Source organism: Osmerus eperlanus, chromosome 14, assembly GCF_963692335.1.
Source record: "Osmerus eperlanus chromosome 14, fOsmEpe2.1, whole genome shotgun sequence".
Taxonomy (NCBI): domain Eukaryota; kingdom Metazoa; phylum Chordata; class Actinopteri; order Osmeriformes; family Osmeridae; genus Osmerus; species Osmerus eperlanus.
The window spans coordinates 18,038,182-18,064,407 of record NC_085031.1 but is presented as its reverse complement, the minus strand read 5'-3'; the positions used below and the strand labels follow the sequence as shown (position 1 = coordinate 18,064,407).

Below are 26,226 nucleotides of genomic sequence, written 5' to 3'. Positions count from 1 at the left end.
CTCTAAGCTGATCTGGGTTGACTGACTAACCTAGCCAGACCCTAACTAACCCACCCAGGTTCAGGGTAACATAGAAAGCTGGGCGGCATTTGAGCTTGTAACCAAACTGAACTACGACTGACAGCTCAAATATGCAAAGTAGTTATCATTTATTTCATGTTCTATTTCTTATATTTTAGTTAGGCTATTGTATATATTATTATACCGTGTATTTAGAAGGAGATGTGTGCACGAGGTAACCCGTTTCCGTGTTGTTAATAATGCATGGATATGGGTTTTTCGGTACTTTGAAGGTTCATATTTGACGTTTTAGCAAAGGTAGGCTTAGGAGTTTCTGTTCCCAAAGTATTCGCTAGGAGTGCTGTCACCCGACTACTAATGTTGCTTCCTGCTAGTTCGCTCGGTTGTTTTTAGCATTGAGATAAACACCAACCACAACGCTAGCTAGCTATCTAGTTTACGACTACCCTCGGATCATCTAGCAACACTGGGTTCATTAGAGTTGGGGCACATCTCGTTTGATTACGGGAATGCCACGGAAAAAGAAAAACGGGCACATCCCAGCAGAAGTGCCTGGACTGTCAAACGATAGTTGCAGCAACACGGGCTACCGAACGCACGGTAGTAATGACGACGGGGCCACGGGTAGGGGGAACTTCCAGTTACCGAACTCGATGTATCAAGACAAGGACATCGTGAAAAACATGCAAGACATTTTTTCTCATTTGGACCCTGAAGTTATTCACATCGTACTAGCAGAATGTGATTTTAAAGGTAATCCAGTCTAAATCAGGCACAAGCCGCTCTCGTAACTTTTTAGACATTCGGTGTAGTATTGTGGGTCTCGTTAGTTGAACTGGTGTGCTAACACGCGCGCGGGACAGAAGGTTCATCAATGAAGGTCGGTGGTCGCGTGCTCGTCCGCATCACGACTTCTGAACTGATGACATCAACGTGAGAATATGATTATGTAACTAGCTGCTGCATCTCGTATAACCTATCAGTCATCCTTCATTAAGCCACTAATAATTATACGATGCATTCAGAGTACTGCCACGACTTTCCAGGGAGTAGATTCAGGAGTGTATTATGTGATTGAGTGATACCATCACCCCGATACACTGGTAGTTTTATACCCCTGATACCCTTGTGTGTGTGAACTCCCACAACACTCATTATTTACCTCTCTCCTCCCTCCCTCCCCTCCCTCCTCTTCTCTCCTCCCTCTTCTTCTCACCTTTCTCCCTCCTCTTCTCCGCTCCCTCCCTCCCCTCTTCATCTCTCCTCCCTCCTCTTCTCACCTCCCTCCCTCCCCTCTTCATCTCTCCTCCCTCCTCTTCTCACCTCCCTCCCTCCCCTCTTCATCTCTCCTCCCTCCTCTTCTCACCTCCCTCCGTCCCCTCTTCATCTCTCCTCTCTCCCTCTTCATCTCTCCTCCGTCCCCTCTTCATCTCTCCTCCCTCTTCTCACCTTTCTCCCTCTTCTCCCCTCCCTCCCTCCCCTCTTCATCTCTCCTCCCTCATCTTCTTCTCTCCTCCGTCCCCTCTTCATCTCTCCTCCCTCTTCTCTCCTCCCTCCGTCTCCTCTTCATCTCTCCTCCCTCCCTCTTCTTCTCTCCTCCCTCCCCTCTTCTTCTCTCCTCCCTCCCCTCTTCTTCTCTCCTCCCTCCCCTCTTCTTCTCTCCTCCCTCCCCTCTTCTTCTCTCCTCCCTCCCCTCTTCTTCTCTCCTCCCTCCCCTCTTCTTCTCTCCTCCCTCCCTCTAGTTGAGAATGCGATGGATTCTCTCCTGGAGCTCTCAGAAGCAGCCGAGGGTGTGGCCCCCTCCCCTCCCCCGGTCTCTGGGTTTGAGAGGGCTGCTGCTCTCCTGGCCCGTCACCCCCCCTTGGACCCTCCTCCTCAGGTCTCTTGCCTTACCGGGACAGAAGATGACTTCCACCTGACGGAGGACTTTGACCTTCTCATTGACCGCGAGTTAGAGACTCTGACCAGCCCTCCCCCCAGAGCCCCCTCTGCCTCTCAGCCTGCCTCCAGAGCCCCCTCTTCCTCTCAGCATGCCCCCAGAGCCCCCTCTGCCTCTCAGCCTGCCTCCAGATCCCCCTCTGCCTCTCAGCCTCCCCCCAGAGCCCCCTCTGCCTCTCAGCCTGCCTCCAGAGCCCCCTCTTCCTCTCAGCCTGCCCCCAGAGCCCCCTCTGCCTCTCAGCCTGCCTCCAGATCCCCCTCTGCCTCTCAGCCTGCCTCCAGATCCCCCTCTGCCTCTCAGCCTCCCCCCAGAGCCCCCTCTGCCTCTCAGCCTGCCTCCAGATCCCCCTCTGCCTCTCAGCCTGCCTCCAGAGCCCCCTCTGCCTCTCAGCCTGCCTCCAGAGCCCCCTCTGCCTCTCAGCCTGCCTCCAGAGCCCCCTCTGCCTCTCATCCTCCCCCCAGAGCCCCCTCTGCCTCTCAGCCTGCCTCCAGAGCCCCCTCTTCCTCTCATCCTGCCTCCAGAGCCCCCTCTGCCTCTCAGCCTGCCTCCAGAGCCGCCTCTTCCTCTCAGCCTGCCTCCAGAGCCCCCTCTTCATCTCAGCCTGCCTCCAGAGCCCCCTCTGCCTCTCATCCTCCCCCCAGAGTCCCCTCTTCCTCTCATCCTCCCCCCAGAGCCCCCTCTTCCTCTCAGCCTGCCTCCAGAGCCCCCTCTGCCTCTCAGCCTCCCCCCAGAGCCCCCTCTTCCTCTCAGCCTCCCCCCAGATCCCCCCAGCTGGTCCTGCCTGAGCTCCTTCAGATCAGCGTGGAGACAGGGACCAGAGGCGCCGGCCAGCCCGCTCCAGAGAGAGAGATCGGTGTGGGGCAGGCCTCCAGGAGCTACTCCCCTGTCACCCAGTTGAGCTTCTCCAGGGAGACTGTTTACCAGGAGCACAGCTCATTGCTGGACTTTAGCCACCTGACCTCCTCTGAACCAGCTGGAGACAAACACAACAGTTCTTTGGACCTAGGAGCGGCCGGCCGGCCCTCAGCTTTCCAGGCCTACAGGAAACAGGACCGGTCCATCTCCCCTTCTCAGGACAGGGCCATACCATCTGGGGGGATGGTGGGCGGCGCCAGGGCTAAGGGCAGCGCTAGCAGAGGAACTGTTGGTGAGGAGCCTTCAATGTTCTGGAATGCTGAGGCCCCAGAGTTCTGCCCTCGTCCCTATGGTAACCAGGGCTCCACCTTCATCATCCCGGTGACTGCAAACCCCTCCCCCTGGAACACTCACACCCTGTCTGCCTCGCACTGGTTGGCTCATGGGACTGTCAGTCAAGCGCCTCTCAAACCAACTGCCACCATTCCTAAGTCCTGGGCCCTGGCCGCCCCCCCGGAGCCACCCCTCCCACATGGTACGGCCCGGTTGGAAGGCCAGGTGCTGGTTCTGCTGCGAGGCGCGCCAGGGTCGGGCAAGTCAACGCTAGCCAGGTAAAGGGGGCGGGGGGGGGGAGCTGTTAGGCACCATGAAAAAACAGAGAAATACCTGACTTTTCAGAGACTGCAAGTGTGTTTTCTAAAGTGTGTGTGTGTGCGGGTGTACAGGGCCATGCTGGAGCAGAACCCAGCTGGAGTTGTCTTGAGCACAGACGATTACTTCAGTCGTCATGGAGACTATAAGTTCGACCCCTCTGCTTTGGGCGACGCCCATGAGTGGAACCAGAAGAGAGGTAAACACATCTCTCTCTATCCCTAACCCTCTTTATCCCTAACCCTCTCTCTATCCCTCACCCTCTCTCTATCTCTAACCCTCTCTATCCCTAACCCTCTCTCTATCCCTCACCCTCTCTCTATCCCTAACCCTCTCTATCCCTAACCCTCTCTCTATCCCTCACCCTCTCTCTCTCTATCCCTAACCCTCTCTCTATGTCTCTCTCTAACCCTAATCCTCTCTCTAACCCTAACCCTCTCTCTATCCCTAACCCTCTCTCTATCCCTAACCTTCTCTCTATGTCTCTCTCTATCCCTAACCCTCTCTCTATGTCTCTCTCTAACCCTAACCCTCTCTCTAACCCTAACCCTCTCTATCCCTTACCCTCTCTATATCCCTCACCCTCTCTCTATCCCTAACCCTCTCTATCCCTAACCCTCTCTCTATCCCTCTCTCTCTCTATCCCTAACCCTCTCTCTATCCCTAACCCTCTCTCTATACCTAACCCTCTCTATATCCCTCACCCTCTCTCTAACCCTAACCCTCTCTCTAACCCTAACCCTCTCTCTATCCCTAACCCTCTCTCTATACCTCACCCTCTCTCTCTATCCCTAACCCTCTCTATCCCTAACCCTCTCTCTATACCTCACCCTCTCTCTCTATCCCTAACCCTCTCTATATCCCTCACCCTCTCTCTATCCCTAACCCTCTCTCTATCCCTCACCCTCTCTCTATCCCTAACCCTCTCTCTATCCCTAACCCTCTCTCTCTATCCCTAACCCTCTCTCTATCCCTAACCCTAACCCTCTCTCTCTCTATCCCTAACCCTCTCTCTATCCCTCACCCTCTCTCTATCCCTAACCCTCTCTCTCTATATCCCTAACCCTCTCTCTATCTCTCTCTCTATCCCTAACTCTCATGTTCTCTATCATTCTCTCTCCTGTCCCTCTCTCTATCCGTAACCCTGTCTTTCTCTTTCCGCTCAGCCTTTAGCTCTCTCACTTTGCTTGTCGGTCTCATTCTGTCCCTATATCTTGTAGTTAATAAACAAATCTTTCTTTTCTCTTTCATGTGTCTTCGTCAGCCAAGGAAGCGTTTGAGAGTGGCATGTTCCCCATCATAATTGACAACACCAACATGCAGGGGTGGGAAATGAAACCTTACGTAGCTCAGGTGAGATGTTCTGATGAGACCTAGCTCAGGTGAGATGTTCTGATGAGACCTAGCTCAGGTGAGATGTTCTGATGAGACCTAGCTCAGGTGAGATGTTCTAATGAGACCTAGCTCAGGTGAGATGTTCTGATGAGACCTAGCTCAGGTGAGATGTTCTGATGAGACCTAGCTCAGGTGAGATGTTCTGATGAGACCTAGCTCAGGTGAGATGTTCTGATGAGACCTAGCTCAGGTGAGATGTTCTGATGAGACCTAGCTCAGGTGAGATGTTCTGATGAGACCTAGCTCAGGTGAGATGTTCTGATGAGACCTGGCTCAGGTGAGAAGCTGACTGGATTCAGACTGCTGATACAAGTCTTTGTGTGTGTGTGTGTGTGTGTGACAGGCTGTGAGGCACAGGTATAAGGTGTTGTTCCGTGAGCCCGACACCTGGTGGAAGCACAAGGCCAGAGAGCTGGAGAGGTGAGCAGCTGGAACACAACAGACTGTTATAATCATTATTATTATCATTCTCATCATCTGTCATATGTTACCTGCATGTCAGTACTTATGAACCAATGACGTTTGAACCACCTTTTTAAATGAATGAAGTCAAGGAATTTCATAATTTGTCTCTTTTTATGGCTTGTGTATGTGTCCTCATGGTGTGTGTGTGTTGGATGGTGTGTGTGTGTGTCATGACTGGTGTGTGTGTGTGTCATGACTGGTGTGTGTGTGTGTGTGTGTGTGTGTGTGTCATGACTGGTGTGTGTGTGTGTCATGACTGGTGTGTGTGTGTGTGTGTGTGTGTGTGTGTGTGTGTGTCATGACTGGTGTGTGTGTGTGTGTGTGTGTGTGTGTGTGTGTCATGACTGGTGTGTGTGTGTGTGTGTGTGTCATGACTGGTGTGTGTGTGTGTGTGTGTCATGACTGGTGTGTGTGTGTGTGTGTGTGTGTGTGTGTGTGTGTAGACGGACCAAGCACGGTGTTCCAGTGGACAGGATCAGGAGGATGCTGGAGGGCTACGAGCAAATGGTCTCCATCCAATCCATCATGGGCCCCCAGGCCCCCCTGGGCCCCCAGGCCCCCCTGGGCCCCCAGGCCCCCATGCGCCCCCAGGCCCCCCTGGGCCCCCAGGCCCCCCTGCCCCCCCAGCAGAACATCCCCCACACTATGTAAGCCTGCAGCTGAGCCCATCTCACTCAGAGACAGTTAGAAACAGTTGAGGTATAAAGTTCTGTCCGCTTATTGTAGGTAGGACAATGGTAATGGTTGTGTTTCCCTTCCTGTCTCCCTCCTGCCTTGCTGTGATAGGCCTGTGTCTTCTGAAATGGCTCAACCTGACCTAGTAGGTGAACCGCGATTGGCTGAGAGCTCCAGCCAAAGGGCCCGCCCCTTCTCCTCTCTTCCTGATGTGTCGTCTGTCGGCAGGAAGTCCAGGTTGCCGGGAGACAGCGACCAGGGCTCCAGGGAAACCCTCCTTCCCAGGAACAGGAAGTCAGACAGGAAGGAAGATCCCCAACTCCTGGCAGAGGAGAACCTGGGGGATCTGGATGCAGAACTAGACGCCCTGTTGGACCAGGAAGCTGAGCAAGAAGTGGACCAGGAAGCAGAACAGGAAGTGGCCCAGGAAGCTGACCACAAAGCAGAGCAGGAAATACCGGACTGTGTTGTGGAACTGGTGCTGAACGTGGATCACCATGGCAACGAGAGACCCATGGCATTCTCCGAATCGATTAGTCAGAGGGAGAGGAGAGGTAGGCGTCATTGTAACAGGAAGACCGCTTCCTATAGGCCAGAGCCTGCTGATCTGGTGAAGGGCACTAGCCAATTGGAAAATGGACAGGTGGAGGGGGGAGAGAAAGGGAGGGAGGGGGGAGAGAGGGCGAGGCCGGAGCTGTTGGACTTTGTGGGGGACTGGCCGGTGGGGGGACTGGGGCAGAAGGGAAGGAGGCGTGGTCAGAGGGGGCAAGGACGCGACGAAGAGGAGGGTGGTCACCGTGGCAACAGGTTCGAAGGGCGAGCTGGTCCTGATGTGACAGAGTTCCGGAAACTTCTAGACCTGATCCAGACAGGTGACTCCTGCCCCTTGCCCACAACCTCCTCCCCCAACGACTCCTACCTCATGTCCAACTCCTTTGACCAATCAGAGGAGGGGGAGGAGACGGCAGAGGATTCTCACAATCTTGCGTCGAGCAAAGGGGGAGACCAAGTACCTGGCATGGGGGGGGATGGGAGAGACCAAGTCCCTGGAATGGGGGGGGATGGCCGGCCTGAGCTACCAGACTGTGTTTCTGCCTGGAAAGCATCTGGCTCCTCCCAGCAGTGCACAACCCCAGACAGCTCAGTGGTTGAGTCTGAAAGTGAGGAAGGAGAGGGGTTAGTCCTCACACCAGGCGTTACTGAGACAGGGTCTAACTTAGAGGAAAACCAAACACAAAATGATTCTCTCTCCTGTGATAATACTGCTTCAGAAATTGTGGAAGTACAAGATTGTCATGATGGTGAGGGCAGCCATGTTGGTGAGGGCAGCCATGTTGGTGAGGGCAGCCATGTTGGTGAGGGCGGTGTAGAGTCTGACGCTGACAAACAAAACCCCAATGCAGTTGATGGCGGTAGCCATGTTGGCAAGGTCAGCCCTGTCCTAGGTGAGGGCAGTGTGGGAGGGGACGGCAACCATGTCAATGGAGGCAGCCAGGAGCGCAGGCAGCGGCAGGGTCGCAGGTCAGGGAAAGCCTGCAAGCTAGCCCTCACATTCACACAGAACTGCCCCTCTCCCCCAAACCCCAACCCCCTGGAGAACAGCCCTCAAGCAGCACCACAGCATCACCACCCTTACCCTAGCTTCAACTGTGACCCTGACCTTCCACCCGATCTCCACCCTCGCTCCCTCACCCCTGCTCTTGTGTCCTCGGCCATTGGACACCACACGCAAACCGACCCTCAAGACTTTGCCCTCCTCTGGCGCCTTGATCACCAAGACAACCACAATCACCAAGACGACCACGGCTCCTACACCGGTGTACCTCGGGCCGACCTTCCTCCCGGCATCACCGTTGTCCGCAGCAACCCTTCCCGCTTCTTGCCTGGGCTCTCAGATGCTGCAGTTCAGCCCTCCAGCTCCCAGGGGGTGCCGTACCGCGCGGTGCATGAAAAGGGCTCCCAGGTGGAGGAGGCGGAGCTGGGGACCACCAGCCGGGAGCAGAGCCTGGAGATACTCAGACAGCACTTCGGACTGGTCAGCCTGGAGGAACTGGAGCACCTGTACGACACCTGCCAGCAGAACCTGGACTGGACCAGCAACCTGCTGCTGGACTCTGGAGAGAGGCTGTACAGGGAAGTAGAGGAGGAGGTGATGGAGGGCTCGATGGCATCAGTGCTGCGTGGTGGGTCAGGGCTGGAGGCAGGATGGGACGCTCAGATGGAGGAGGGATGGGGGGGCACAGGGGGAGGGATGGGGGGGCACAGGGGAGGGGGGAGAGAGAAGGTTGGGAGTGATAGGTTGGAGGGAGAGGGAGGTAGGAGTGAGTTTAGAAACTCTGAACCAACCCAGGGAGGAAGAAAGCCCCTAGAACAGGAAATGACATCAGAGGTTTCCAGCAGCCTGTCAGAAGGTGGAGGGGGAGGTTGGGTAGAGGGGCGAGCGAGGGGGGAGGAGCAGGGAGAGTCATCAGGAGACGAGGCGACCCTTTCACTCCTGGCTCAGCTTGAGGAGATGGACAGACGGGCGGACGAGGAGAGGAGGGAGAGAGAAGAGAGGAGGAGCAGACTGGTGAACATCCAGAGTGTGGAGCTGAAGCTGCCCACAGAGCTGGCTCTGCAGCTCACAGAGCTATTTGGGCCCGTAGGGGTCGACCCAGGTAACACCCGGGAGCACCAAGAATAGAAACTAATAAAACAAACTGTTGTCTAAAGATGATTCTGTTCCTTTTGATCTCTGAATCTCACTGTTTCCCTTTAATATGACAACCCTAATCCCTAAACATGACAAACAAGACAGGAAAGATATAAACAGCTTATCCTCCATCTTCCTCTCTTCCCTCTTCTCATCCTCTCCGTTCTCTCTTTCTCCCTTCCCCTCCTCTCTCTTTCCCCTCTCCTCTCTCTCCCGTCTTCTTATTCTTTCCTCCCCCTCCTCTCTCCCTCCTTTCCTCTCCCTGCCCTCCTCCCCTCTCCTTTCCCTCCGCTCCTCTCTCCCCTCCTCTCCTTTCTCCCTCCTCTCTCTCCTCTCTTCCCTCCTCCTCTTCCCCACGGGTCAGGAGCGTGCTCAACGGAAGACTACTCCATCCAGATGGATCTCGGCACGGCTCGGCTGCTCCACCAGACCTGGAAGGACACCCTCCAGGTGAGGCAGATGTCAGGAGAGGCAAAGGTCAGGAGAGGCAGAAGACAGGTGAGGCAGAGGTCAGGAGAGGCAGAGGTCAGGTGAGGCAGAGGTCAGGAGAGGCAGAGGTCAGGAGAGGCAGAAGACAGGTGAGGCAGAAGACAGGTGAGGCAGAAGACAGGTGAGGCAGAAGACAGGAGAGGCAGAGGACAGGAGAGGCAGAGGACAGGAGAGGCAGAGGACAGGAGAGGCAGAGGACAGGAGAGGCAGAGGACAGGAGAGGCAGAGGACAGGAGAGGCAGAGGACAGGAGAGGCAGAGGACAGGAGAGGCAGAGGACAGGAGAGGCAGAGGACAGGAGAGGCAGAGGACAGGTAGTAAGTGGTCACACCATGTTACTCTATAAACATTCACATTGAAGGCCAAAGTTTAAACCCGCATCTTTATCTGATTGTGTGTGTGTGATCCTAAACTTGTGTCTACAGGAGAAGCAGAGACAAGCAGCACTCTCCTACCATGTGCTGCAGGAGAGTGAGTGAACACACACACACCACACATGCTACAACACACACCACACACAAACACACACCACACACAAACACACACCACACACACCACACACAAACACACACCACACATGCTACAACACACACCACACACAAACACACACCACACACAAACACACACCACACACAAACACACACCACACACACCACACACAAACACACACCACACACACACCACACATGCTACAACACACACCACACACAAACACACACAAACACACACCACACACAAACACACACCACACACACACACACACCACACATGCTACAACACACACCACACACCACACATGCTACAACACACACCACACACAAACACACACCACACACACCACACACAAACACACACCACACATGCTACAACACACACCACACACCACACACACCACACACAAACACACACCACACATGCTACAACACACACCACACACAAACACACAAACACACACCACACACAAACACACACCACACATGCTACAACACACACCACACACAAACACACACCACACACAAACACACACCACACACACCACACACAAACACACACCACACATGCTACAACACACACCACACACAAACACACAACACACACAAACACACACCACACACAAACACACACCACACATGCTACAACACACACCACACACAAACACACACCACACACAAACACACACCACACACAAACACACACCACACATGCTACAACACACACCACACACACCACACACAAACACACACCACACACAAACACACACCACACACAAACACACACCACACACAAACACACACCACACATGCTACAACACACACCACACACAAACACACACCACACACAAACACACACCACACACAAACACACACCACACATGCTACAACACACACCACACACAAACACACACCACACACAAACACACACCACACATGCTACAACACACACCACACACAAACACACACCACACACAAACACACACCACACACAAACACACACCACACATGCTACAACACACGCCACACACACCACACACAAACACCACACATGCTACAACACACACCACACACAAACACACACCACACATGCTACAACACACACCACACACAAACACACACCACACATGCTACAACACACACCACACACAAACACACACCACACATGCTACAACACACACCACACATGCTACAACACACACCACACACAAACACACACCACACATGCTACAACACACACCACACATGCTACAACACACACCACACACAAACACACACCACACATGCTACAACACACACCACACACAAACACACAACACACACAAACACACACCACACACAAACACACACCATACATGCTACAACACACACCACACACAAACACACACCACACACAAACACACAAACACACACCACACATGCTACAACACACACCACACACAAACACACACCACACACAAACACACAAACACACACCACACATGCTACAACACACACAAACACACACCACACACAAACACACACCACACACAAACACACACCACACATGCTACAACACACACCACACACAAACACACACCACACACAAACACACACCACACACAAACACACACCACACATGCTACAACACACACCACACACAAACACACACCACACATGCTACAACACACACCACACACAAACACACACCACACACAAACACACACCACACACAAACACACACCACACACAAACACACACCACACACAAACACACACCACACACAAACACACACCACACATGCTACAACACACGCCACACACACAAACACACACCACACACAAACACCACACATGCTACAACACACACCACACATGCTACAACACACACCACACACAAACACACACCACACATGCTACAACACACACCACACACAAACACACACCACACATGCTACAACACACACCACACACAAACACACACCACACATGCTACAACACACACCACACATGCTACAACACACACCACACACAAACACACACCACACATGCTACAACACACACCACACATGCTACAACACACACCACACACAAACACACACCACACATGCTACAACACACACCACACATGCTACAACACACACCACACACAAACACACACCACACATGCTACAACACACACCACACATGCTACGACACACACCACACACAAACACATGCTACAACACACACCACACACAAACACATGCTACAACACACACCACACACAAACACACACCACACATGCTACAACACACACCACACACAAACACACACCACATGCTACAACACACACAAACACACACCACACATGCTACGACACACACCACACACGAACACACACCACACATGCTACGACACACACAAACACACAAACACATGCTACAACACACACCACACACAAACACACACCACACATGCTACAACACACACCACACACAAACACACACCACATGCTACGACACACACAAACACACACCACACATGCTACGACACACACCACACACAAACACACACCACACATGCTACGACACACACAAACACACACCACACATCCTACGACACACACAAACACTCACCACACATGCTACGACACACACAAACACACACCACACATGCTACGACACACACAAATACACACCACACATGCTACGACACACACAAACACACACCACACATGCTACGACACACACAAACACACACCACACATGCTACGACACACATAGGGTGACCAGACTGTCGTCCGGACAGTCTGGTTTTCCAGCCGTTTGTCTGGACCGCTGTTGCATGTCCTCCTTTTCACCCTTTTGTCCTCCTTTTTGACCCTTCCTGCCCACCGTCGCAATTTACCACTTGCGTTGGCTTTCAGATGCAAAAAAGAAAGACCTCCTTCAAAACTATGTGGAGTTCAGAACTCCACTTTGCCACTAAGAGCAGCAAATGTGTGGTTTTATTTATTTGTAAATAAACAAATAACTGACCAGCAAGTTCCAAAGTTCCCACGATTCTCCCATTTCTCACCCATGTGTGTGTTTGTGTGGGTTCTTCCAGGTTCAGTCCATTGGGGCGAATCACAGACGAGCAAAACCAGACCGAAGGAGGGGGTGCAGCCAGCGCACTTTCTGATTGGTGCAGACTGCTTCTCATCCCTGGGTGGCCAATCAGAGGCCCCGGATGAGGCGGTTCTGATGGACCACTGGAGTGTGTCCCGCCCACACGTGTCCCTGAGAGCCATCATGACCGAGGAGCTGGCCCTGCAGCAGAGACTGGTACACACACACACGCACACTATACACACACTATTGTGTGTGTGTGTGTGTGCTCTTCAGTGTGTGTGTGTGTGTGTGCTCTTCAGTGTGTGTGTGTGTGTGCTCTTCAGTGTGTGTGTGTGTGTACTCTTCAGTGTGTGTGTGTGTGTGTGCTCTTCAGTGTGTGTGTGTGTGTGCTCTTCAGTGTGTGTGTGTGCTCTTCAGTGTGTGTGCTCTTCAGTGTGTGTGTGTGTGTGCTCTTCAGTGTGTGTGTGTGTGTGCTCTTCAGTGTGTGTGTGTGTGTGCTCTTCAGTGTGTGTGTGTGTGTGTGCTCTTCAGTGTGTGTGTGCTCTTCAGTGTGTGTGTGTGCTCTTCAGTGTGTGTGTGTGTGTGTGTGTGCTCTTCAGTGTGTGTGTGCTCTTCAGTGTGTGTGTGTGTGCTCTTCAGTGTGTGTGTGTGTGTGCTCTTCAGTGTGTGTGTGTGTGTGTGTGCTCTTCAGTGTGTGTGTGTGTGTGTGCTCTTCAGTGTGTGTGTGTGTGTGTGCTCTTCAGTGTGTGTGTGTGTGTGTGCTCTTCAGTGTGTGTGTGTGTGTACTCTTCAGTGTGTGTGTGTGTGTGTGTGTGCTCTTCAGTGTGTGTGTGTGTGTGTGCTCTTCAGTGTGTGTGTGTGTGTGTGCTCTTCAGTGTGTGTGTGTGTGTGTGTACTCTTCAGTGTGTGTGTGTGTGTGTGCTCTTCAGTGTGTGTGTGTGTGTGCTCTTCAGTGTGTGTGTGTGTGTGCTCTTCAGTGTGTGTGTGTGTGTGTGTGTGCTCTTCAGTGTGTGTGTGTGTGTGCTCTTCAGTGTGTGTGTGTGTGTGTGCTCTTCAGTGTGTGTGTGTGTGTGTGCTCTTCAGTGTGTGTGTGTGTGTGCTCTTCAGTGTGTGTGTGTGTGTGCTCCCCAGTGTGTGTGTGTGTGCTCTTCAGTGTGTGTGTGTGTGTGCTCTTCAGTGTGTGTGTGTGTGTGCTCCCCAGTGTGTGTGTGTGTGCTCTTCAGTGTGTGTGTGTGTGTGCTCCCCAGGGCAGGGCTGAGGCGCCCAGGCATGATGGAGCTTCTCTGCTCAGAGAGAAGCAGCTGTTCCAGCTTTTCCCCTCGCTGGACACTCTCTTCCTCAAGGACATCTTCAGGGATCACAAGTGAGGGACACACACACATGCACGCCCACATACACACAAACAGTATACACACAAATGGACACACATGCAGTGGCAACAAGGTAAAAGTTTGTTGTGTATATATATGTGTGTGTGTATATATATGTTTATATGTGTGTATACACAGCTACAGCCTGGAGCAGACAGAACGGTTCCTGCGCTCTGTGTTGGACGAGGGTCCGGTGAGGACGGTGGTGGCTCCTCCCCCTTCCAGGACCCCCAGCAGGGAGAGGGAAAAGGTGCACACGCACACACACACCTCTCTTACACATAGGGATGCGTATTGATAAGATTTTAACGATTCCGACTCCTTATCAATTCCTGCTTATCGATTCGATTCCTTATCGATTCTCTTATCGATGTTCCCCTCTACAGCCAACTAGGTCTGTGCGTCCTGCACCCCCCCACACATACACACACTCGTTCTAAACGAATTTCTCAAACTGGCTTTGACTGGCTCTGAAATGAGGTAATACCTACCACCTCTAGGCCTCTTCAGGCCTCTGTTTTCAAAACAAAATCTAGTCGGAGATAGAAACTTTCAGTTTCCTTGTGTTCAAGCTTCTATTACTCAACACCAGTAGGACTTACAGGGGTCCTAACAACAGGGGAAATAACTTCAGTGTCACACCAAATCGTTCAACAACAGCTTTCAATGTACTTTGGGTATGTTGTTTAGGCGTTTTCAGGCACATTTAACAGGACTATTAAAAGGTTAAACAATTAAAATGCGAAGTTTAATAATGGATTAAAAATCTATATGCTCAGTTTAATAATGCGACACGCGAACGTTTGCTGATAACACACGCCGCCCCGATAACGTGAAATGATCAATACTAATGGGAGACGAATGCCGGAGCTAAAATGTATGCTTCAAACGACGGGACAGAAGATAACTAGATTGACTACACACAATAAAGGCAAATTGCTTCACACAGTAACAAGTGGTTGTGATCACTTTTGAGCAGTTTAGCTCTACCTTAGATAGTTAGAGATGAAGCGCGAACGTTAGCTGCGCTGCTGCATGCATCGAACACATGACGTTCCAGTAACTTCATTCCATGCTGTGTGTTCAAATGCTTTTTCATATTTGTAGTATTTCCTCCCACGAAATAGACTTTTTACACGCGTTACAAGTGGCGTTGTTGTCATTTTGTTGTGTGAAATACAACCAAACTTTAGAACGCTTATTCCTAGTTGCCATGTTTGCTGCAGTCTGTCTTTGCGCATGCGTGCACAAACTTTTATAGTTTATTCAGACAGACGTTCGCGTGTCGCATTATTAAACTGAATATCGATTTTTAATCCATTATTAAACTTAGCATTTTAATTGTTTAACGGCACAGAGTTCGTTAACAGAATCGTTAAGGAATTTTGCTAACGATTCCAAGGAATCGATTCACTGGGAACCGGTTCTAAATAAGAACCGGTTCTCGATACCCATCCCTACTTACACACCTATCTCATACACACATACACACTCACATAAACACTCTCACACGCATTTACACACTATCTTTATTATACATCAATTGTATTTTAATTTATTTACTTGATTATCTCTCTTTCTTCCTGCTGCTTTTACCCCACAAACACTTCCCCCTGTGTCACATCAGATGCGCAAGCTTCCAGACAGCCCCTCTTCCCAGCATGCCGAGCAGCAGCTGTCCCAGCATGCCGAGCGGCAGTACCAGGATGTGAAGGACCCAGAGTACGAGGACTTCAGGGCCGAGGCTCGTCTGCACCAGAGCCGGCAGCAGCAGAGCTTCTCTAAGGCAGCTGAGGCTTACAGGCAGGGGAGCGGGGAGGTGGCCTCCTTCTACGCCCAGCAGGTAGGGGGGTTAGGGTTGAACCCTGGACAGGTTCAAGTGGACACTGCACCTTTAAGGGCGCAGTGAGGTGTGGGACACTGCACCTTTAAGAGCGCAGTCAGGTGTGGGACGTTGAACCTTTAAGGGTGCAGTGAGGTGTGGGACACTGCACCTTTAAGGGTGCAGTGAGGTGTGGGACACTGCACCTTTTAAGGGCGCAGTGAGGTGTGGGACACTGCATCTTTAAGGGCGCAGTGAGGTGTGGGACACTGCACCTTTAAGGGCGCAGTGAGGTGTGGGACACTGCACATTTAAGGGCGCAGTGAGGTGTGGGACACTGCACCTTTAAGGGCGCAGTGAGGTGTGGGACACTGCACATTTAAGGGCGCAGTGAGGTGTGGGACACTACATCTTTAAGGGCGCAGTGAGATGTGGGACACTGCACCTTTAAGGGCGCAGTGAGGTGTGGGACACTGCACCTTTAAGGGCGCAGTCAGGTGTGGGACACTGCACCTTTAAGGGCGCAGTGAGGTGTGGGACACTGCAACTTTAAGGGCGCAGTGAGGTGTGGGACACCAGTGTTTCCCACAGATTAAACCAACCCGTCTCACCAACCGTCTCTGGAGGAGGGGATCCCTCTCTGAATTGCTCCTCCCAGGGGTTTCTTCCATTTTTTTCTCCTGTTGAGATTTTTCTGGGAGTTTTTCCTTGTCTTCCTTGAGGGTTTAGGTTGGTTGAGGGGCAGTTCTATGGGCATGTGTGAAGCCCTCTGTGACATGCTTGCGTGTAAAAAGGGCTATACAAATAAATTTGATTTCATTTGATTAAAAGCAATTTGTGGGGGTCGGGCAGGGGGGGGCAAAATAATTATTTTGTTAATCATTTGTTACACAGTATGCAGGTATACTACATATATGCAGGTAGCAACGCTAGTGCTAAATAACTATTTAGTTGGTCGGCTCCATGACGCCGCGTAAGTAGGGCTTGTGAGACTGCTCACCAAAAGAACGACTGGTCTAGCAGATTAAGACATATTCGTAGGTACCTAGCAGAGAGTAGCCTCAAATTTCCTAGACTTTTAGCTACGGTTCTAATGCTGAGGGCTCGCTGATATTGCGGTCTGTCTAGAACGGCGTATCTATGCGTCGTTGCTAACGTGTGCTGACGTTGTGACTGTGTGTGTGTGTGTGTATATGAGAGACGCAAGAGTGACCGAGAGACGGAGGGAGAGCAGGGAAAGGAAATGCAGCTGAACGAATACGCTGCGTGTTTTAAATAGCATTAACTAATATATATTATAACGAAACGCAATATGTGGCGGGCGGTGTTGATTCTGTGGCGCACCGCCATGAATTAATCTGTGTGGGAATCACTGGACACTGCACCTTTAAGGGCGCAGTGAGGTGTGGGACACTGCACCTTTACATTTAGTCATTTAGCAGACACTCTTATCCAAAGCGACTTACAGTAAGTACAGGGACATTCCCCTGAGGCAAGTAGGGTGAAGTGCCTTGCCTAAGGACACAACGTCATTTGGCACGGCCGGGAATCGAACTGGCAACCTTCAGATTACTAGCCCGATTCCCTAACTGCTCAGCCACCTTCACTAAGGGCGCAGTGAGGTGTGGGCCACGTTGTGGGGAGTTAGCTATTCTGTTAAAGTTTTGTCTTTGAAGGCCTACTTGAATAAACGACACTCAAAGCTGTGTGCCACGTCTGCCAACCTCCCGTCTTTCCAACTCATTACAGGAGCATTTGTGCAAATAACTGTTGTGACGCAACATGTTTTCATTTCTCTACAAAATGCTCACTAATTGCACAGTTCTATCCAACTTTATATAACCAATTGAACTAAATTAAAAGTTCATCTTCACCCTCCCCACTCACACTCACGGACCCTCCCCCCTCACGGACCCTCACACTCACGGACCCTCCCCCCTCACACTCACGGACCCTCCCCCCTCACGGACCCTCCCCCCTCACACTCACGGACCCTCCCCCCTCACGGACCCTCACACTCACGGACCCTCCCCCCTCACGGACCCTCACACTCACGGACCCTCCCCCCTCACGGACCCTCACACTCACGGACCCTCCCCCCTCACACTCACGGACCCTCCCCCCTCACGGACCCTCCCCCCTCACACTCACGGACCCTCCCCCCTCACGGACCCTCACACTCACGGACCCTCCCCCCTCACACTCACGGACCCTCCCTACTCACACTCACGGACCCTCCCCCCTCACGGACCCTCCCCACTCACACTCACGGACCCTCCCCCCTCACGGACCCTCCCCCCTCACGGACCGTCCCCCCTCACGGACCCTCCCCCCTCACGGACCCTCCCCCCTCACGGACCCTCCCCCCTCACACACGTTGGCCACCCCTGGCAGTCTCGCTCCCTCCTTGTTTTTCAACATGAAAAAAAAAGTCACATTTGCAGGTTGCACATGGGCAGGTAGTTGTAAAACTCACACTGTCTCAATTTTTTCCGCTAAATGCGACCATTTGTTTGCAGTTTAGACCCCTGGGGAGGGGGAGGTGGCCTCCTCCTACGCCCAGCAGGGAGGGGAGGGGGAGGTGGCCTCCTCCTACGCCCAGCAGGGAGGGGAGGGGGAGGTGGCCTCCTCCTACGCCCAGCAGGGAGGGGAGGGGGAGGTGGCCTCCTCCTACGCCCAGCAGGGAGGGGAGGGGGAGGTGGCCTCCTCCTACGCCCAGCAGGGAGGGGAGGGGGAGGTGGCCTCCTCCTACGCCCAGCAGGGAGGGGACGGACCTGTACGAAGGCGAGGCAGTAGTCAGGCAGCCAGTAGTGAGGCAAGGCAGAAGTGGATTAATGAGTCCAACTCTGGTCAGCAACAAGTTCTTATTTAACTTGACTACCCGTTGCTCTTTGGTATGTGTGTGTATGGTGTGTGTGTGTGTATGGTGTGTGTGTTTGTATGGTGTGTGCGTGTGTGTGTTTGTATGGTGTGTGTGTGCGTGTGTCAGGGGCGTCTCCATGGCCAGAGGATGCGAGAGGCCCACCGGCGTGCTGCCTCCAGGATCTTCCAGCAGGTCAACGCCCCCCTGCTGCCACAGAACACCCTGGACCTGCATGGCCTGCATGTCCCTGAGGCCCTGGATACACTGGATCATGTCCTGCAGCTGAAGACCTCAGGTACACACTACACACACTACACACACTACACACACTACACACACTACACACACTACACACACTACACCCACTACACACACTCCCTAACCGCTCAGCCATCTGACTTCCTCTGACACTACACACACTATACACACTACACACACTATACACACACACCACACACACAATACACACACTTTACACACCACACACACACCATACACACTACACACACTATACACACTACACACACTATACACACTACACACACTACACACACTATACACACTACACACACTAAACACACCCCCCCCAGAGTGGCAGTAGGGGGTGTGTTAACCCTCTCTCTTTCTCTCTCTCTCTCTCTCTCTCTCTCTCTCTCTCTCTCTCTCTCTCTCTCTCTCTCTCTCTCTCTCTCTCTCCCCCCTCCCCCCCCAGAGTGGCAGTAGGGGGTGTGTTAACCCTCTCTCTCTCTCTCTCTCTCTCTCTCTCTCTCTCTCTCTCTCTCTCTCTCCAGAGTGGCAGTAGGGGGTGTGTTAACCCTCTCTCTCTCTCTCTCTCTCTCTCTCTCTCTCTCTCTCTCTCTCTCTCTCTCTCTCTCTCCAGAGTGGCAGTAGGGGGTGTGTTAACCCTCTCTCTCTCTCTCTCTCTCTCTCTCTCTCTCTCTCTCTCTCTCTCTCTCTCTCTCTCTCCAGAGTGGCAGTAGGGGGTGTGTTAACCCTCTCTCTCTCTCTCTCTCTCTCTCTCTCTCTCTCTCTCTCTCTCTCTCTCTCTCTCTCTCTCTCTCCCCCCTCCCCCCCCAGAGTGGCAGCAGGGTGTGTGTTAACCCTCTCTCTCTCTCTCTCTCTCTCTCTCTCTCTCTCTCTCTCTCTCTCTCTCCAGAGTGGCAGTAGGGGGTGTGTTAACCCTCTCTCTCTCTCACTCCCTCTCTCTCTCTCTCTCTCTCTCTCTCTCTCTCTCTCTCTCTCTCTCTCTCGCTCTCTCTCCCCCCTCCCCCCCAGAGTGGCAGTAGGGGGTGTGTTAACCCTCTCTCTCTCTCTCTCTCTCTCTCTCTCCCCCCTCCCCCCCCAGAGTGGCAGCAGGGTGTGTGTGGTCCTCAGCTGTCTGTCATCACAGGAAGAGGAAACCACAGCCAGGGGGGCGTGGCTCGCATCCGGCCCGCCGTCTTAGACTACCTCAGCAACCATGGTTACAGGTACACACACACACACTACCTTAGCAACTATGTTTACAGGTACACACACACACTACCTCAGCAGCCATGGTTACAGGTACACACCTGCACTACCTCAGCAACCATGGTTACAGGTACACACCTGCACTACCTCAGCAACCATGGTTACAGGTACACACGCACTACCTCAGCAACCATGGTTACAGGTACACACACACTACCTCAGCAACCATGGTTACAGGTACACACACACACTACCTCAGCAGCCATGGTTACAGGTACACACGCACACACTACCTCAGCAGCCATAGCTACAGGTACACACAGCTTTCCCTCCTAACCCCCCTCTCTCTCTCCCAGGTACACAGAGTCTAAACCTGGCCTGGTGTTGGTGTCGCTGAAGACCTGAGAGCATCACGCAAACAAACACAAACGCACTCTCACACACACACAAACACACTCTCACACACAGTCAAAAACACTCACATTCTCTCTCTCACACACACATACACAGCTCTGCACGTTTTTCAACACCTCCACACTGGTCTACTCTATCATACCCTCAGAACCAACCTCCTCTTCATCCTCTGTCTCTCCTTTTCTCTCTCCTTCTCTATCCCCTTCTCTCTCTTTCTCCCCCCCTCCTCTCTCTCCCCTTCTATCTCACTCTCCCTCTTTCAGTTATTTTGATAGCTGACAAAGAAATAACACGATATTACACAATTTTTTACAATTATTCTGGGTGCAAAGCAAGGTAATCTCTTAATGTTATTCCTTTATAGTATAATATATTAGAAAAATGTTTTATGAATATATTTTAATGATATCTTGCTATACTTTTATACATAATTTTAACAGATCAATTTTAGTTTTAAGATGTTAACTGACATAGCTCAGGGATGACCGGCTGCACAGACTCAGTCCAGACTATGGGCACTGACGATTTACTATTCCTACTATTATTATTATTATTAATAATATATGTCTGAATCTGTGCCTGTCAATCAGTCAGAATCTTCATCTGTTCTGAGAGGCAGGTTGGTAATTATTTTAAGTGAAGGCGTTTTATAGGTTGTAGATCATGTTTGATTAAGACAATAATTTAGAGCTGGGATTCCCTTGGTGTTATTTATAGTTGTCCTGCGTGGAATACAGGGTTAGGGTCCTTAGGGTGAGGGTCCTTAGGGTTAGGGTCCTTAGGGTGAGGGTCCAGGGATCCTGAAGACCAGGAGGCTGAAGCCTCCAGAGTGATTATGGATATTTTAACAGCCTGTACAGAATGCACCACCTCGGTACAGAAGCACACACTAATCACCATGCAAGAGGTTGGACTTCTTATGTTCTGCTCTTGAATTCAGGGTTTTACTCAGGTACACCTGCTAGTTAGCAGCAGACAGGTGGCAGACAGACAGGTGGTAGCTGCAGACAGACAGGTGGCAGACAGACAGGTGGTAACTGCAGACAGACAGGTGGCAGACAGACATGCTGCGTTCTAAATTTAAACACTTTAAAAGCTGTCATGTGCTTTGTCTATGAGGCCAGTCATTTAATACGTTTTTTGGGGTACAAGTTTACATTTTTTACAAGTGCCATTAGTGCTGTATCTAGCCATAGCCAAAACCTTTTATCAGATTTACATATATATATATATACAACAGTGTTGTGTGTTTATTTTATAAAAGGGAAGTATGGGATAAACGCTATGCTTGCGTTTACTCTGTGTGCTGCTTCAAAAACTATATTTTTTGTAAGATTTCAAGCCCGGTTGAACAAAGTTGTTGTCTTTCTTAGCATATGCCAAACAAACTACATTCTACAAACTTGTACAATAAATGTCTATTTTTGTATTCAGGATTGTTGATTTTTAAAGATTTAATTGCAATTGAATAAAGAGTTTTGTATGCTCTAACAGCAGCTCAGACCTTCAGACCACGCCTCCTTACTTCTCTGCTCCATTATGCTTCCTTACTTCAGACCACGCCCCCTTACTTCTCTGCTCCATTACGCTTCCTTACTTCAGACCACGCCCCCTTACTTCTCTGCTCCATTACGCTTCCTTACTTCAGACCACGCTTCCTCACTTCAGACCACGCCTCCTCACTTCAGACCACGCTTCCTCACTTCAGACCACGCCTCCTCACTTCAGACCACGCTTCCTTACTTCAGACCACGCTTCCTTACTTCAGACCACGCCTCCTCACTTCAGACCATGCCTCCTCACTTCTCTGCTCCATTACGCCTCCTTACTTCAGACCACGCCTCCTCACTTCAGACCATGCCTCCTCAATTCTCTGCTCCATTACGCCTCCTTACTTCAGACCACACCCCTCTCTTCTCTGCTCCACTACGCCTTCTTACTTCAGACCACGCCTCCTTACTTCAGACCACGCCCCCTCACTTCTCTGCTCCATTACGCTTCCTTACTTCAGACCACGCCTCCTCACTTCTCTGCTCCATTACGCCTCCTCACTTCTCTGAACGCATGCTTGTACTGAGCTCATGAGAGGGGTGGAGAGATTGAGGAGCCATCTCACTTCCAATTTTCACAAGCTCACATGAAGAGGTTCTAAAACACATTTATTTAGCCTCTTCCGATCAACAGACAATAAAGAAACCGCTTTGTGTTTGGTGCCCAACTTGTTTTAATTCCATATCAATGGTTGTTTAGCTACTCAGAAAAACTGAGGCTTTTCAGCTGAAGCAGCTTCCGCCCGTTGAGATCGTCCGGTTGTCTCGGCTGGAAGACGGTGAGTTGTTTCATTCAACTTTTTCACTTATTTCGTAGGCTGACAAAACATTTTTTTGTTAAACTGTTAATCTCATCCCATAGACTTCACTGAGAAGTGTGGAATGTTTAGCAGTTTAATCAAGTGGGAGAGGTTGATTTTCACACTATTATTAAATCATTTTAATTCATCTCTACCAAAGTACAGTTAAAATATAATAAAAACAGTTTGTAGACCTAACACATTTTAAACTATAAATGTTAACACAAACTGCGTTACACTTACAAAATGGCTGCAGTGCATGCTAACAGTTAAAGCTTTTCTCCAAGGCAGCGTACAGGGTGGTTGGGGTGAGGGTGAGGGTTAGAAGGGTGGGGTTAGGGTGATGGTTAGAAGGCTGGCGTGAGGGTTAGAAGGCTTGGGTTAGGGTGGGGGTTAGAAGGGTGGGGTTAGGGTGAGGGTTAGAAGGCTGGGGCCTGAACAGAACAAAACTGCACTAGCATCCTCAGCTTCAAGCAGGAGCCTCATTTCAATAACTCAATAAATACATCTGCCTATAGAGATTAGACAAAGAGAGAAACTGTACAGGCTTGTGTAGTTACAAACCTCCTAAGCAAGAAAGGGTTATGGTTGGGAAGGGTTAAGGTTGGGAAGGTTTGGGAAGGGTTAAGGTTGGGAAGGGTTAGGGTTGGGTTAAGGTTGGGAAGGGTTAGGTTTGGGTTAAGGTTGGGAAGGGTTAGGGTTGGGTTAAGGTTGGGAAGGGTTATGGTTGGGTTAAGGTTGGGAAGGGTTAGGGTTGGGTTAAGGTTGGGAAGGGTTAGGGTTGGGTTAAGGTTGGGAAGGGTTAGGGTTGGGTTAAGGTTGGGAAGGGTTATGGTTGGGTTAAGGTTGGGAAGGGTTAGGGTTGGGTTAAGGTTGGGAAGGGTTATGGTTGGGTTAAGGTTGGGAAGGGTTAGGGTTGGGTTAAGGTTGGGAAGGGTTAGGGTTGGGTTAAGGTTGGGAAGGGTTAGGGTTGGGTTAAGGTTGGGAAGGGTTGGGTTGGGTTTCTCAGGGTTTCATAATCATCTGTGTTTGTCAAAGGCAGTGGAGAGGCGCTGAGTCACAGTTTTTGGTCATAACGGTTTTCAAGGAGCTTTTCACTGGTGGCAGCTACATCATGTCACCATGACACCATGTCACCATGACACCATGACACCATGACACCATGACACCATGTCACCATGTCACCATGTCACCATGTCACCATGTCACCATGACAGTCAGTCAAAGACAACTCTACACTGCTGGATCAGTTAGAATCATTCACATCATTCAGATCAAGTTCATACTCAAGTGGAAATCTTTTTTCTTTGACTTATTTACCCTCCCTCAGGGTGACCACCTGTGAGGTCGTTGAGCCATGAGCAAGTCTGTCCTGGTCACCATGGAAACCAAGGGGAACCGATGTTCTAGGAGGTTCATGGATCTCTGAGGCGTCGGGTCATCAGCTTCCCGTTGTTGAGCTTGAGTTTTCGCCAGACCGTGAGGACGCAACCTTAAGGACTGAGCTCATTGCAGAGAGATCAGAAAGATGCACCCCAGACCTGTGACATATGACCTGTGACATGTCAACCGAGGAGCAGGACTACAACTCAGATATCTACCAAAAAACTACGACCATCACAATGCATCATAAAACCTCACCAGCAACAATCCTAACCCCCAAAACCTGTTGACCTTTTACAACCACAGGACAGGACTACCGCCCCTCCCTCTTAGAAAAGTACAAATCCCACACCACTTGGTAACCATGAATGGCAGTGCTGAGCCGGGGACCTCGGTGAAGTGCGTCCTCGTGGGCGACAGTGCCGTAGGCAAGACCTGCCTGCTGGTCCGCTTCACCTCCGAGACCTTCCCTGACTCCTACAAGCCCACGGTGTTCGAGAACACGGGTGTGGAGGTTTTCATGGACGGCGTGCAGATCAGCTTGGGGCTGTGGGACACGGCGGGGAATGACACCTTCAGGAACATCCGGCCCATGTCCTACCAGCAGGCAGACGTGGTGCTGGTCTGTTACTCCGTGGCCAACCCTGCCTCGCTGGCTAGCGTGAGGAACCGCTGGGTCCCGGAGGTCCGGGGGCAGCTGCCAGGGGTCCCGCTGCTGCTGGTGGCCACGCAGACTGACCAGCGGGAGATGGGCCCGCACCGCGCCAGCTGTGTCCCTGCCACCGAGGGCCGGCGCCTGGCGCAGGACGTCCGTGCCAAGGGCTACCTGGAGTGTTCGTCGCTCAGCAACCGAGGCGTGCAGCAGGTGTTTGAGTACGCGGTGCGGACAGCTGTGAACCACACCAGGAGACGTGCTCGGCGACGAGCATTCAATTTCAACAACTGCAAGGTGTTCTGACCTTCAACCTGTCACCTCGACCCCTCACTTGGTTGGTCACCAGCGACCAGTTGTCTAGGGAACACAGCTGTGTGTTTGGTGTGAAGAGTGTGAGACGGATTTGACACGAGTTGAACAAAACACCAATTAAATCTTGGTTGTGTGAAATAAATCAGACTTTACTTTTTACTTTTTTATAAAGTGTTCACTGACAAATTGTGCCTTTTTTGTTGTGGCTTCAGTGTCACTGTCTGAGTTGAAAGAATCAACACAAACTTAAATAACATTCATTTAAATCAAACTTTGTTTCAATCATCGTAAAGGTTGAAGATTCTTTAAATACAATATTTGGGATTTTTGAAGAGATGATGATTCAACCTTGTTTTGTATGTCTTGTTTCACAGGTATATTGAATATGATTTTTTAAATTATTTTGATACATTCACAGTCACAATTGTTTATTATTCTATATCCTAAAGTTAAAAGCTAAATAAATACATTAGGTAATTTATATTATATTGGTTGTGGTATTGTGTGAATGTGTTTTATATTACAAATAGCTGGATACACCACTATGGTTATAGAATAAAACAATTGGAGATTCTATAATTTTCGTGAATGATTGTGTAACAAAGACCAAAACAAGAACAAAAGGTTGATTACTTATTAGTGAAAAAATATGTAATTAAATATGTAATCAAATGAATGCCTTTTTAGAATTAATCTGATGAATTATCTTTATTTATGGTCCAACAAGTTCTCCAACAACAGAGGTATCAGGTTATATCACTTTAAAAAAGCAGTGTCAGTAGTTAAAGACTTAAAATATGCCAATGATATCACCATAGTCAAGTAATAATTAAATGCAATGATATCATCATAGTCATGTA

The 26,226-nt window shown here is 50.8% G+C and overlaps 2 protein-coding genes across 2 annotated transcripts; both read left to right on the top strand.

Moving 5' to 3' along the window:
• The first annotated feature begins 62 nt into the window (after window positions 1–62).
• Window positions 63–22,162, top strand: n4bp2 (NEDD4 binding protein 2). The gene is made up of 18 exons (XM_062478271.1): window positions 63–774; window positions 1,764–2,488; window positions 2,621–3,426; window positions 3,541–3,665; window positions 4,731–4,819; window positions 5,205–5,281; window positions 5,770–5,973; window positions 6,113–8,222; window positions 8,286–8,658; window positions 9,058–9,143; window positions 9,607–9,652; window positions 12,741–12,958; window positions 13,993–14,108; window positions 14,254–14,365; window positions 15,743–15,958; window positions 18,927–19,095; window positions 20,146–20,269; window positions 20,609–22,162. The coding sequence occupies exons 1-18, from the start codon at window positions 531–533 to the stop codon at window positions 20,655–20,657; spliced, it is 5,889 nt and encodes a 1,962-aa protein (XP_062334255.1). The 5' UTR covers window positions 63–530; the 3' UTR covers window positions 20,658–22,162.
• A 584-nt stretch (window positions 22,163–22,746) lies between these two features.
• rhoh (ras homolog family member H) lies at window positions 22,747–26,026 on the top strand. The gene is made up of 2 exons (XM_062477940.1): window positions 22,747–22,995; window positions 24,347–26,026. The coding sequence occupies exon 2, from the start codon at window positions 24,764–24,766 to the stop codon at window positions 25,355–25,357; it is 594 nt and encodes a 197-aa protein (XP_062333924.1). The 5' UTR covers window positions 22,747–22,995; window positions 24,347–24,763; the 3' UTR covers window positions 25,358–26,026.
• Window positions 26,027–26,226: the final 200 nt, after the last annotated feature.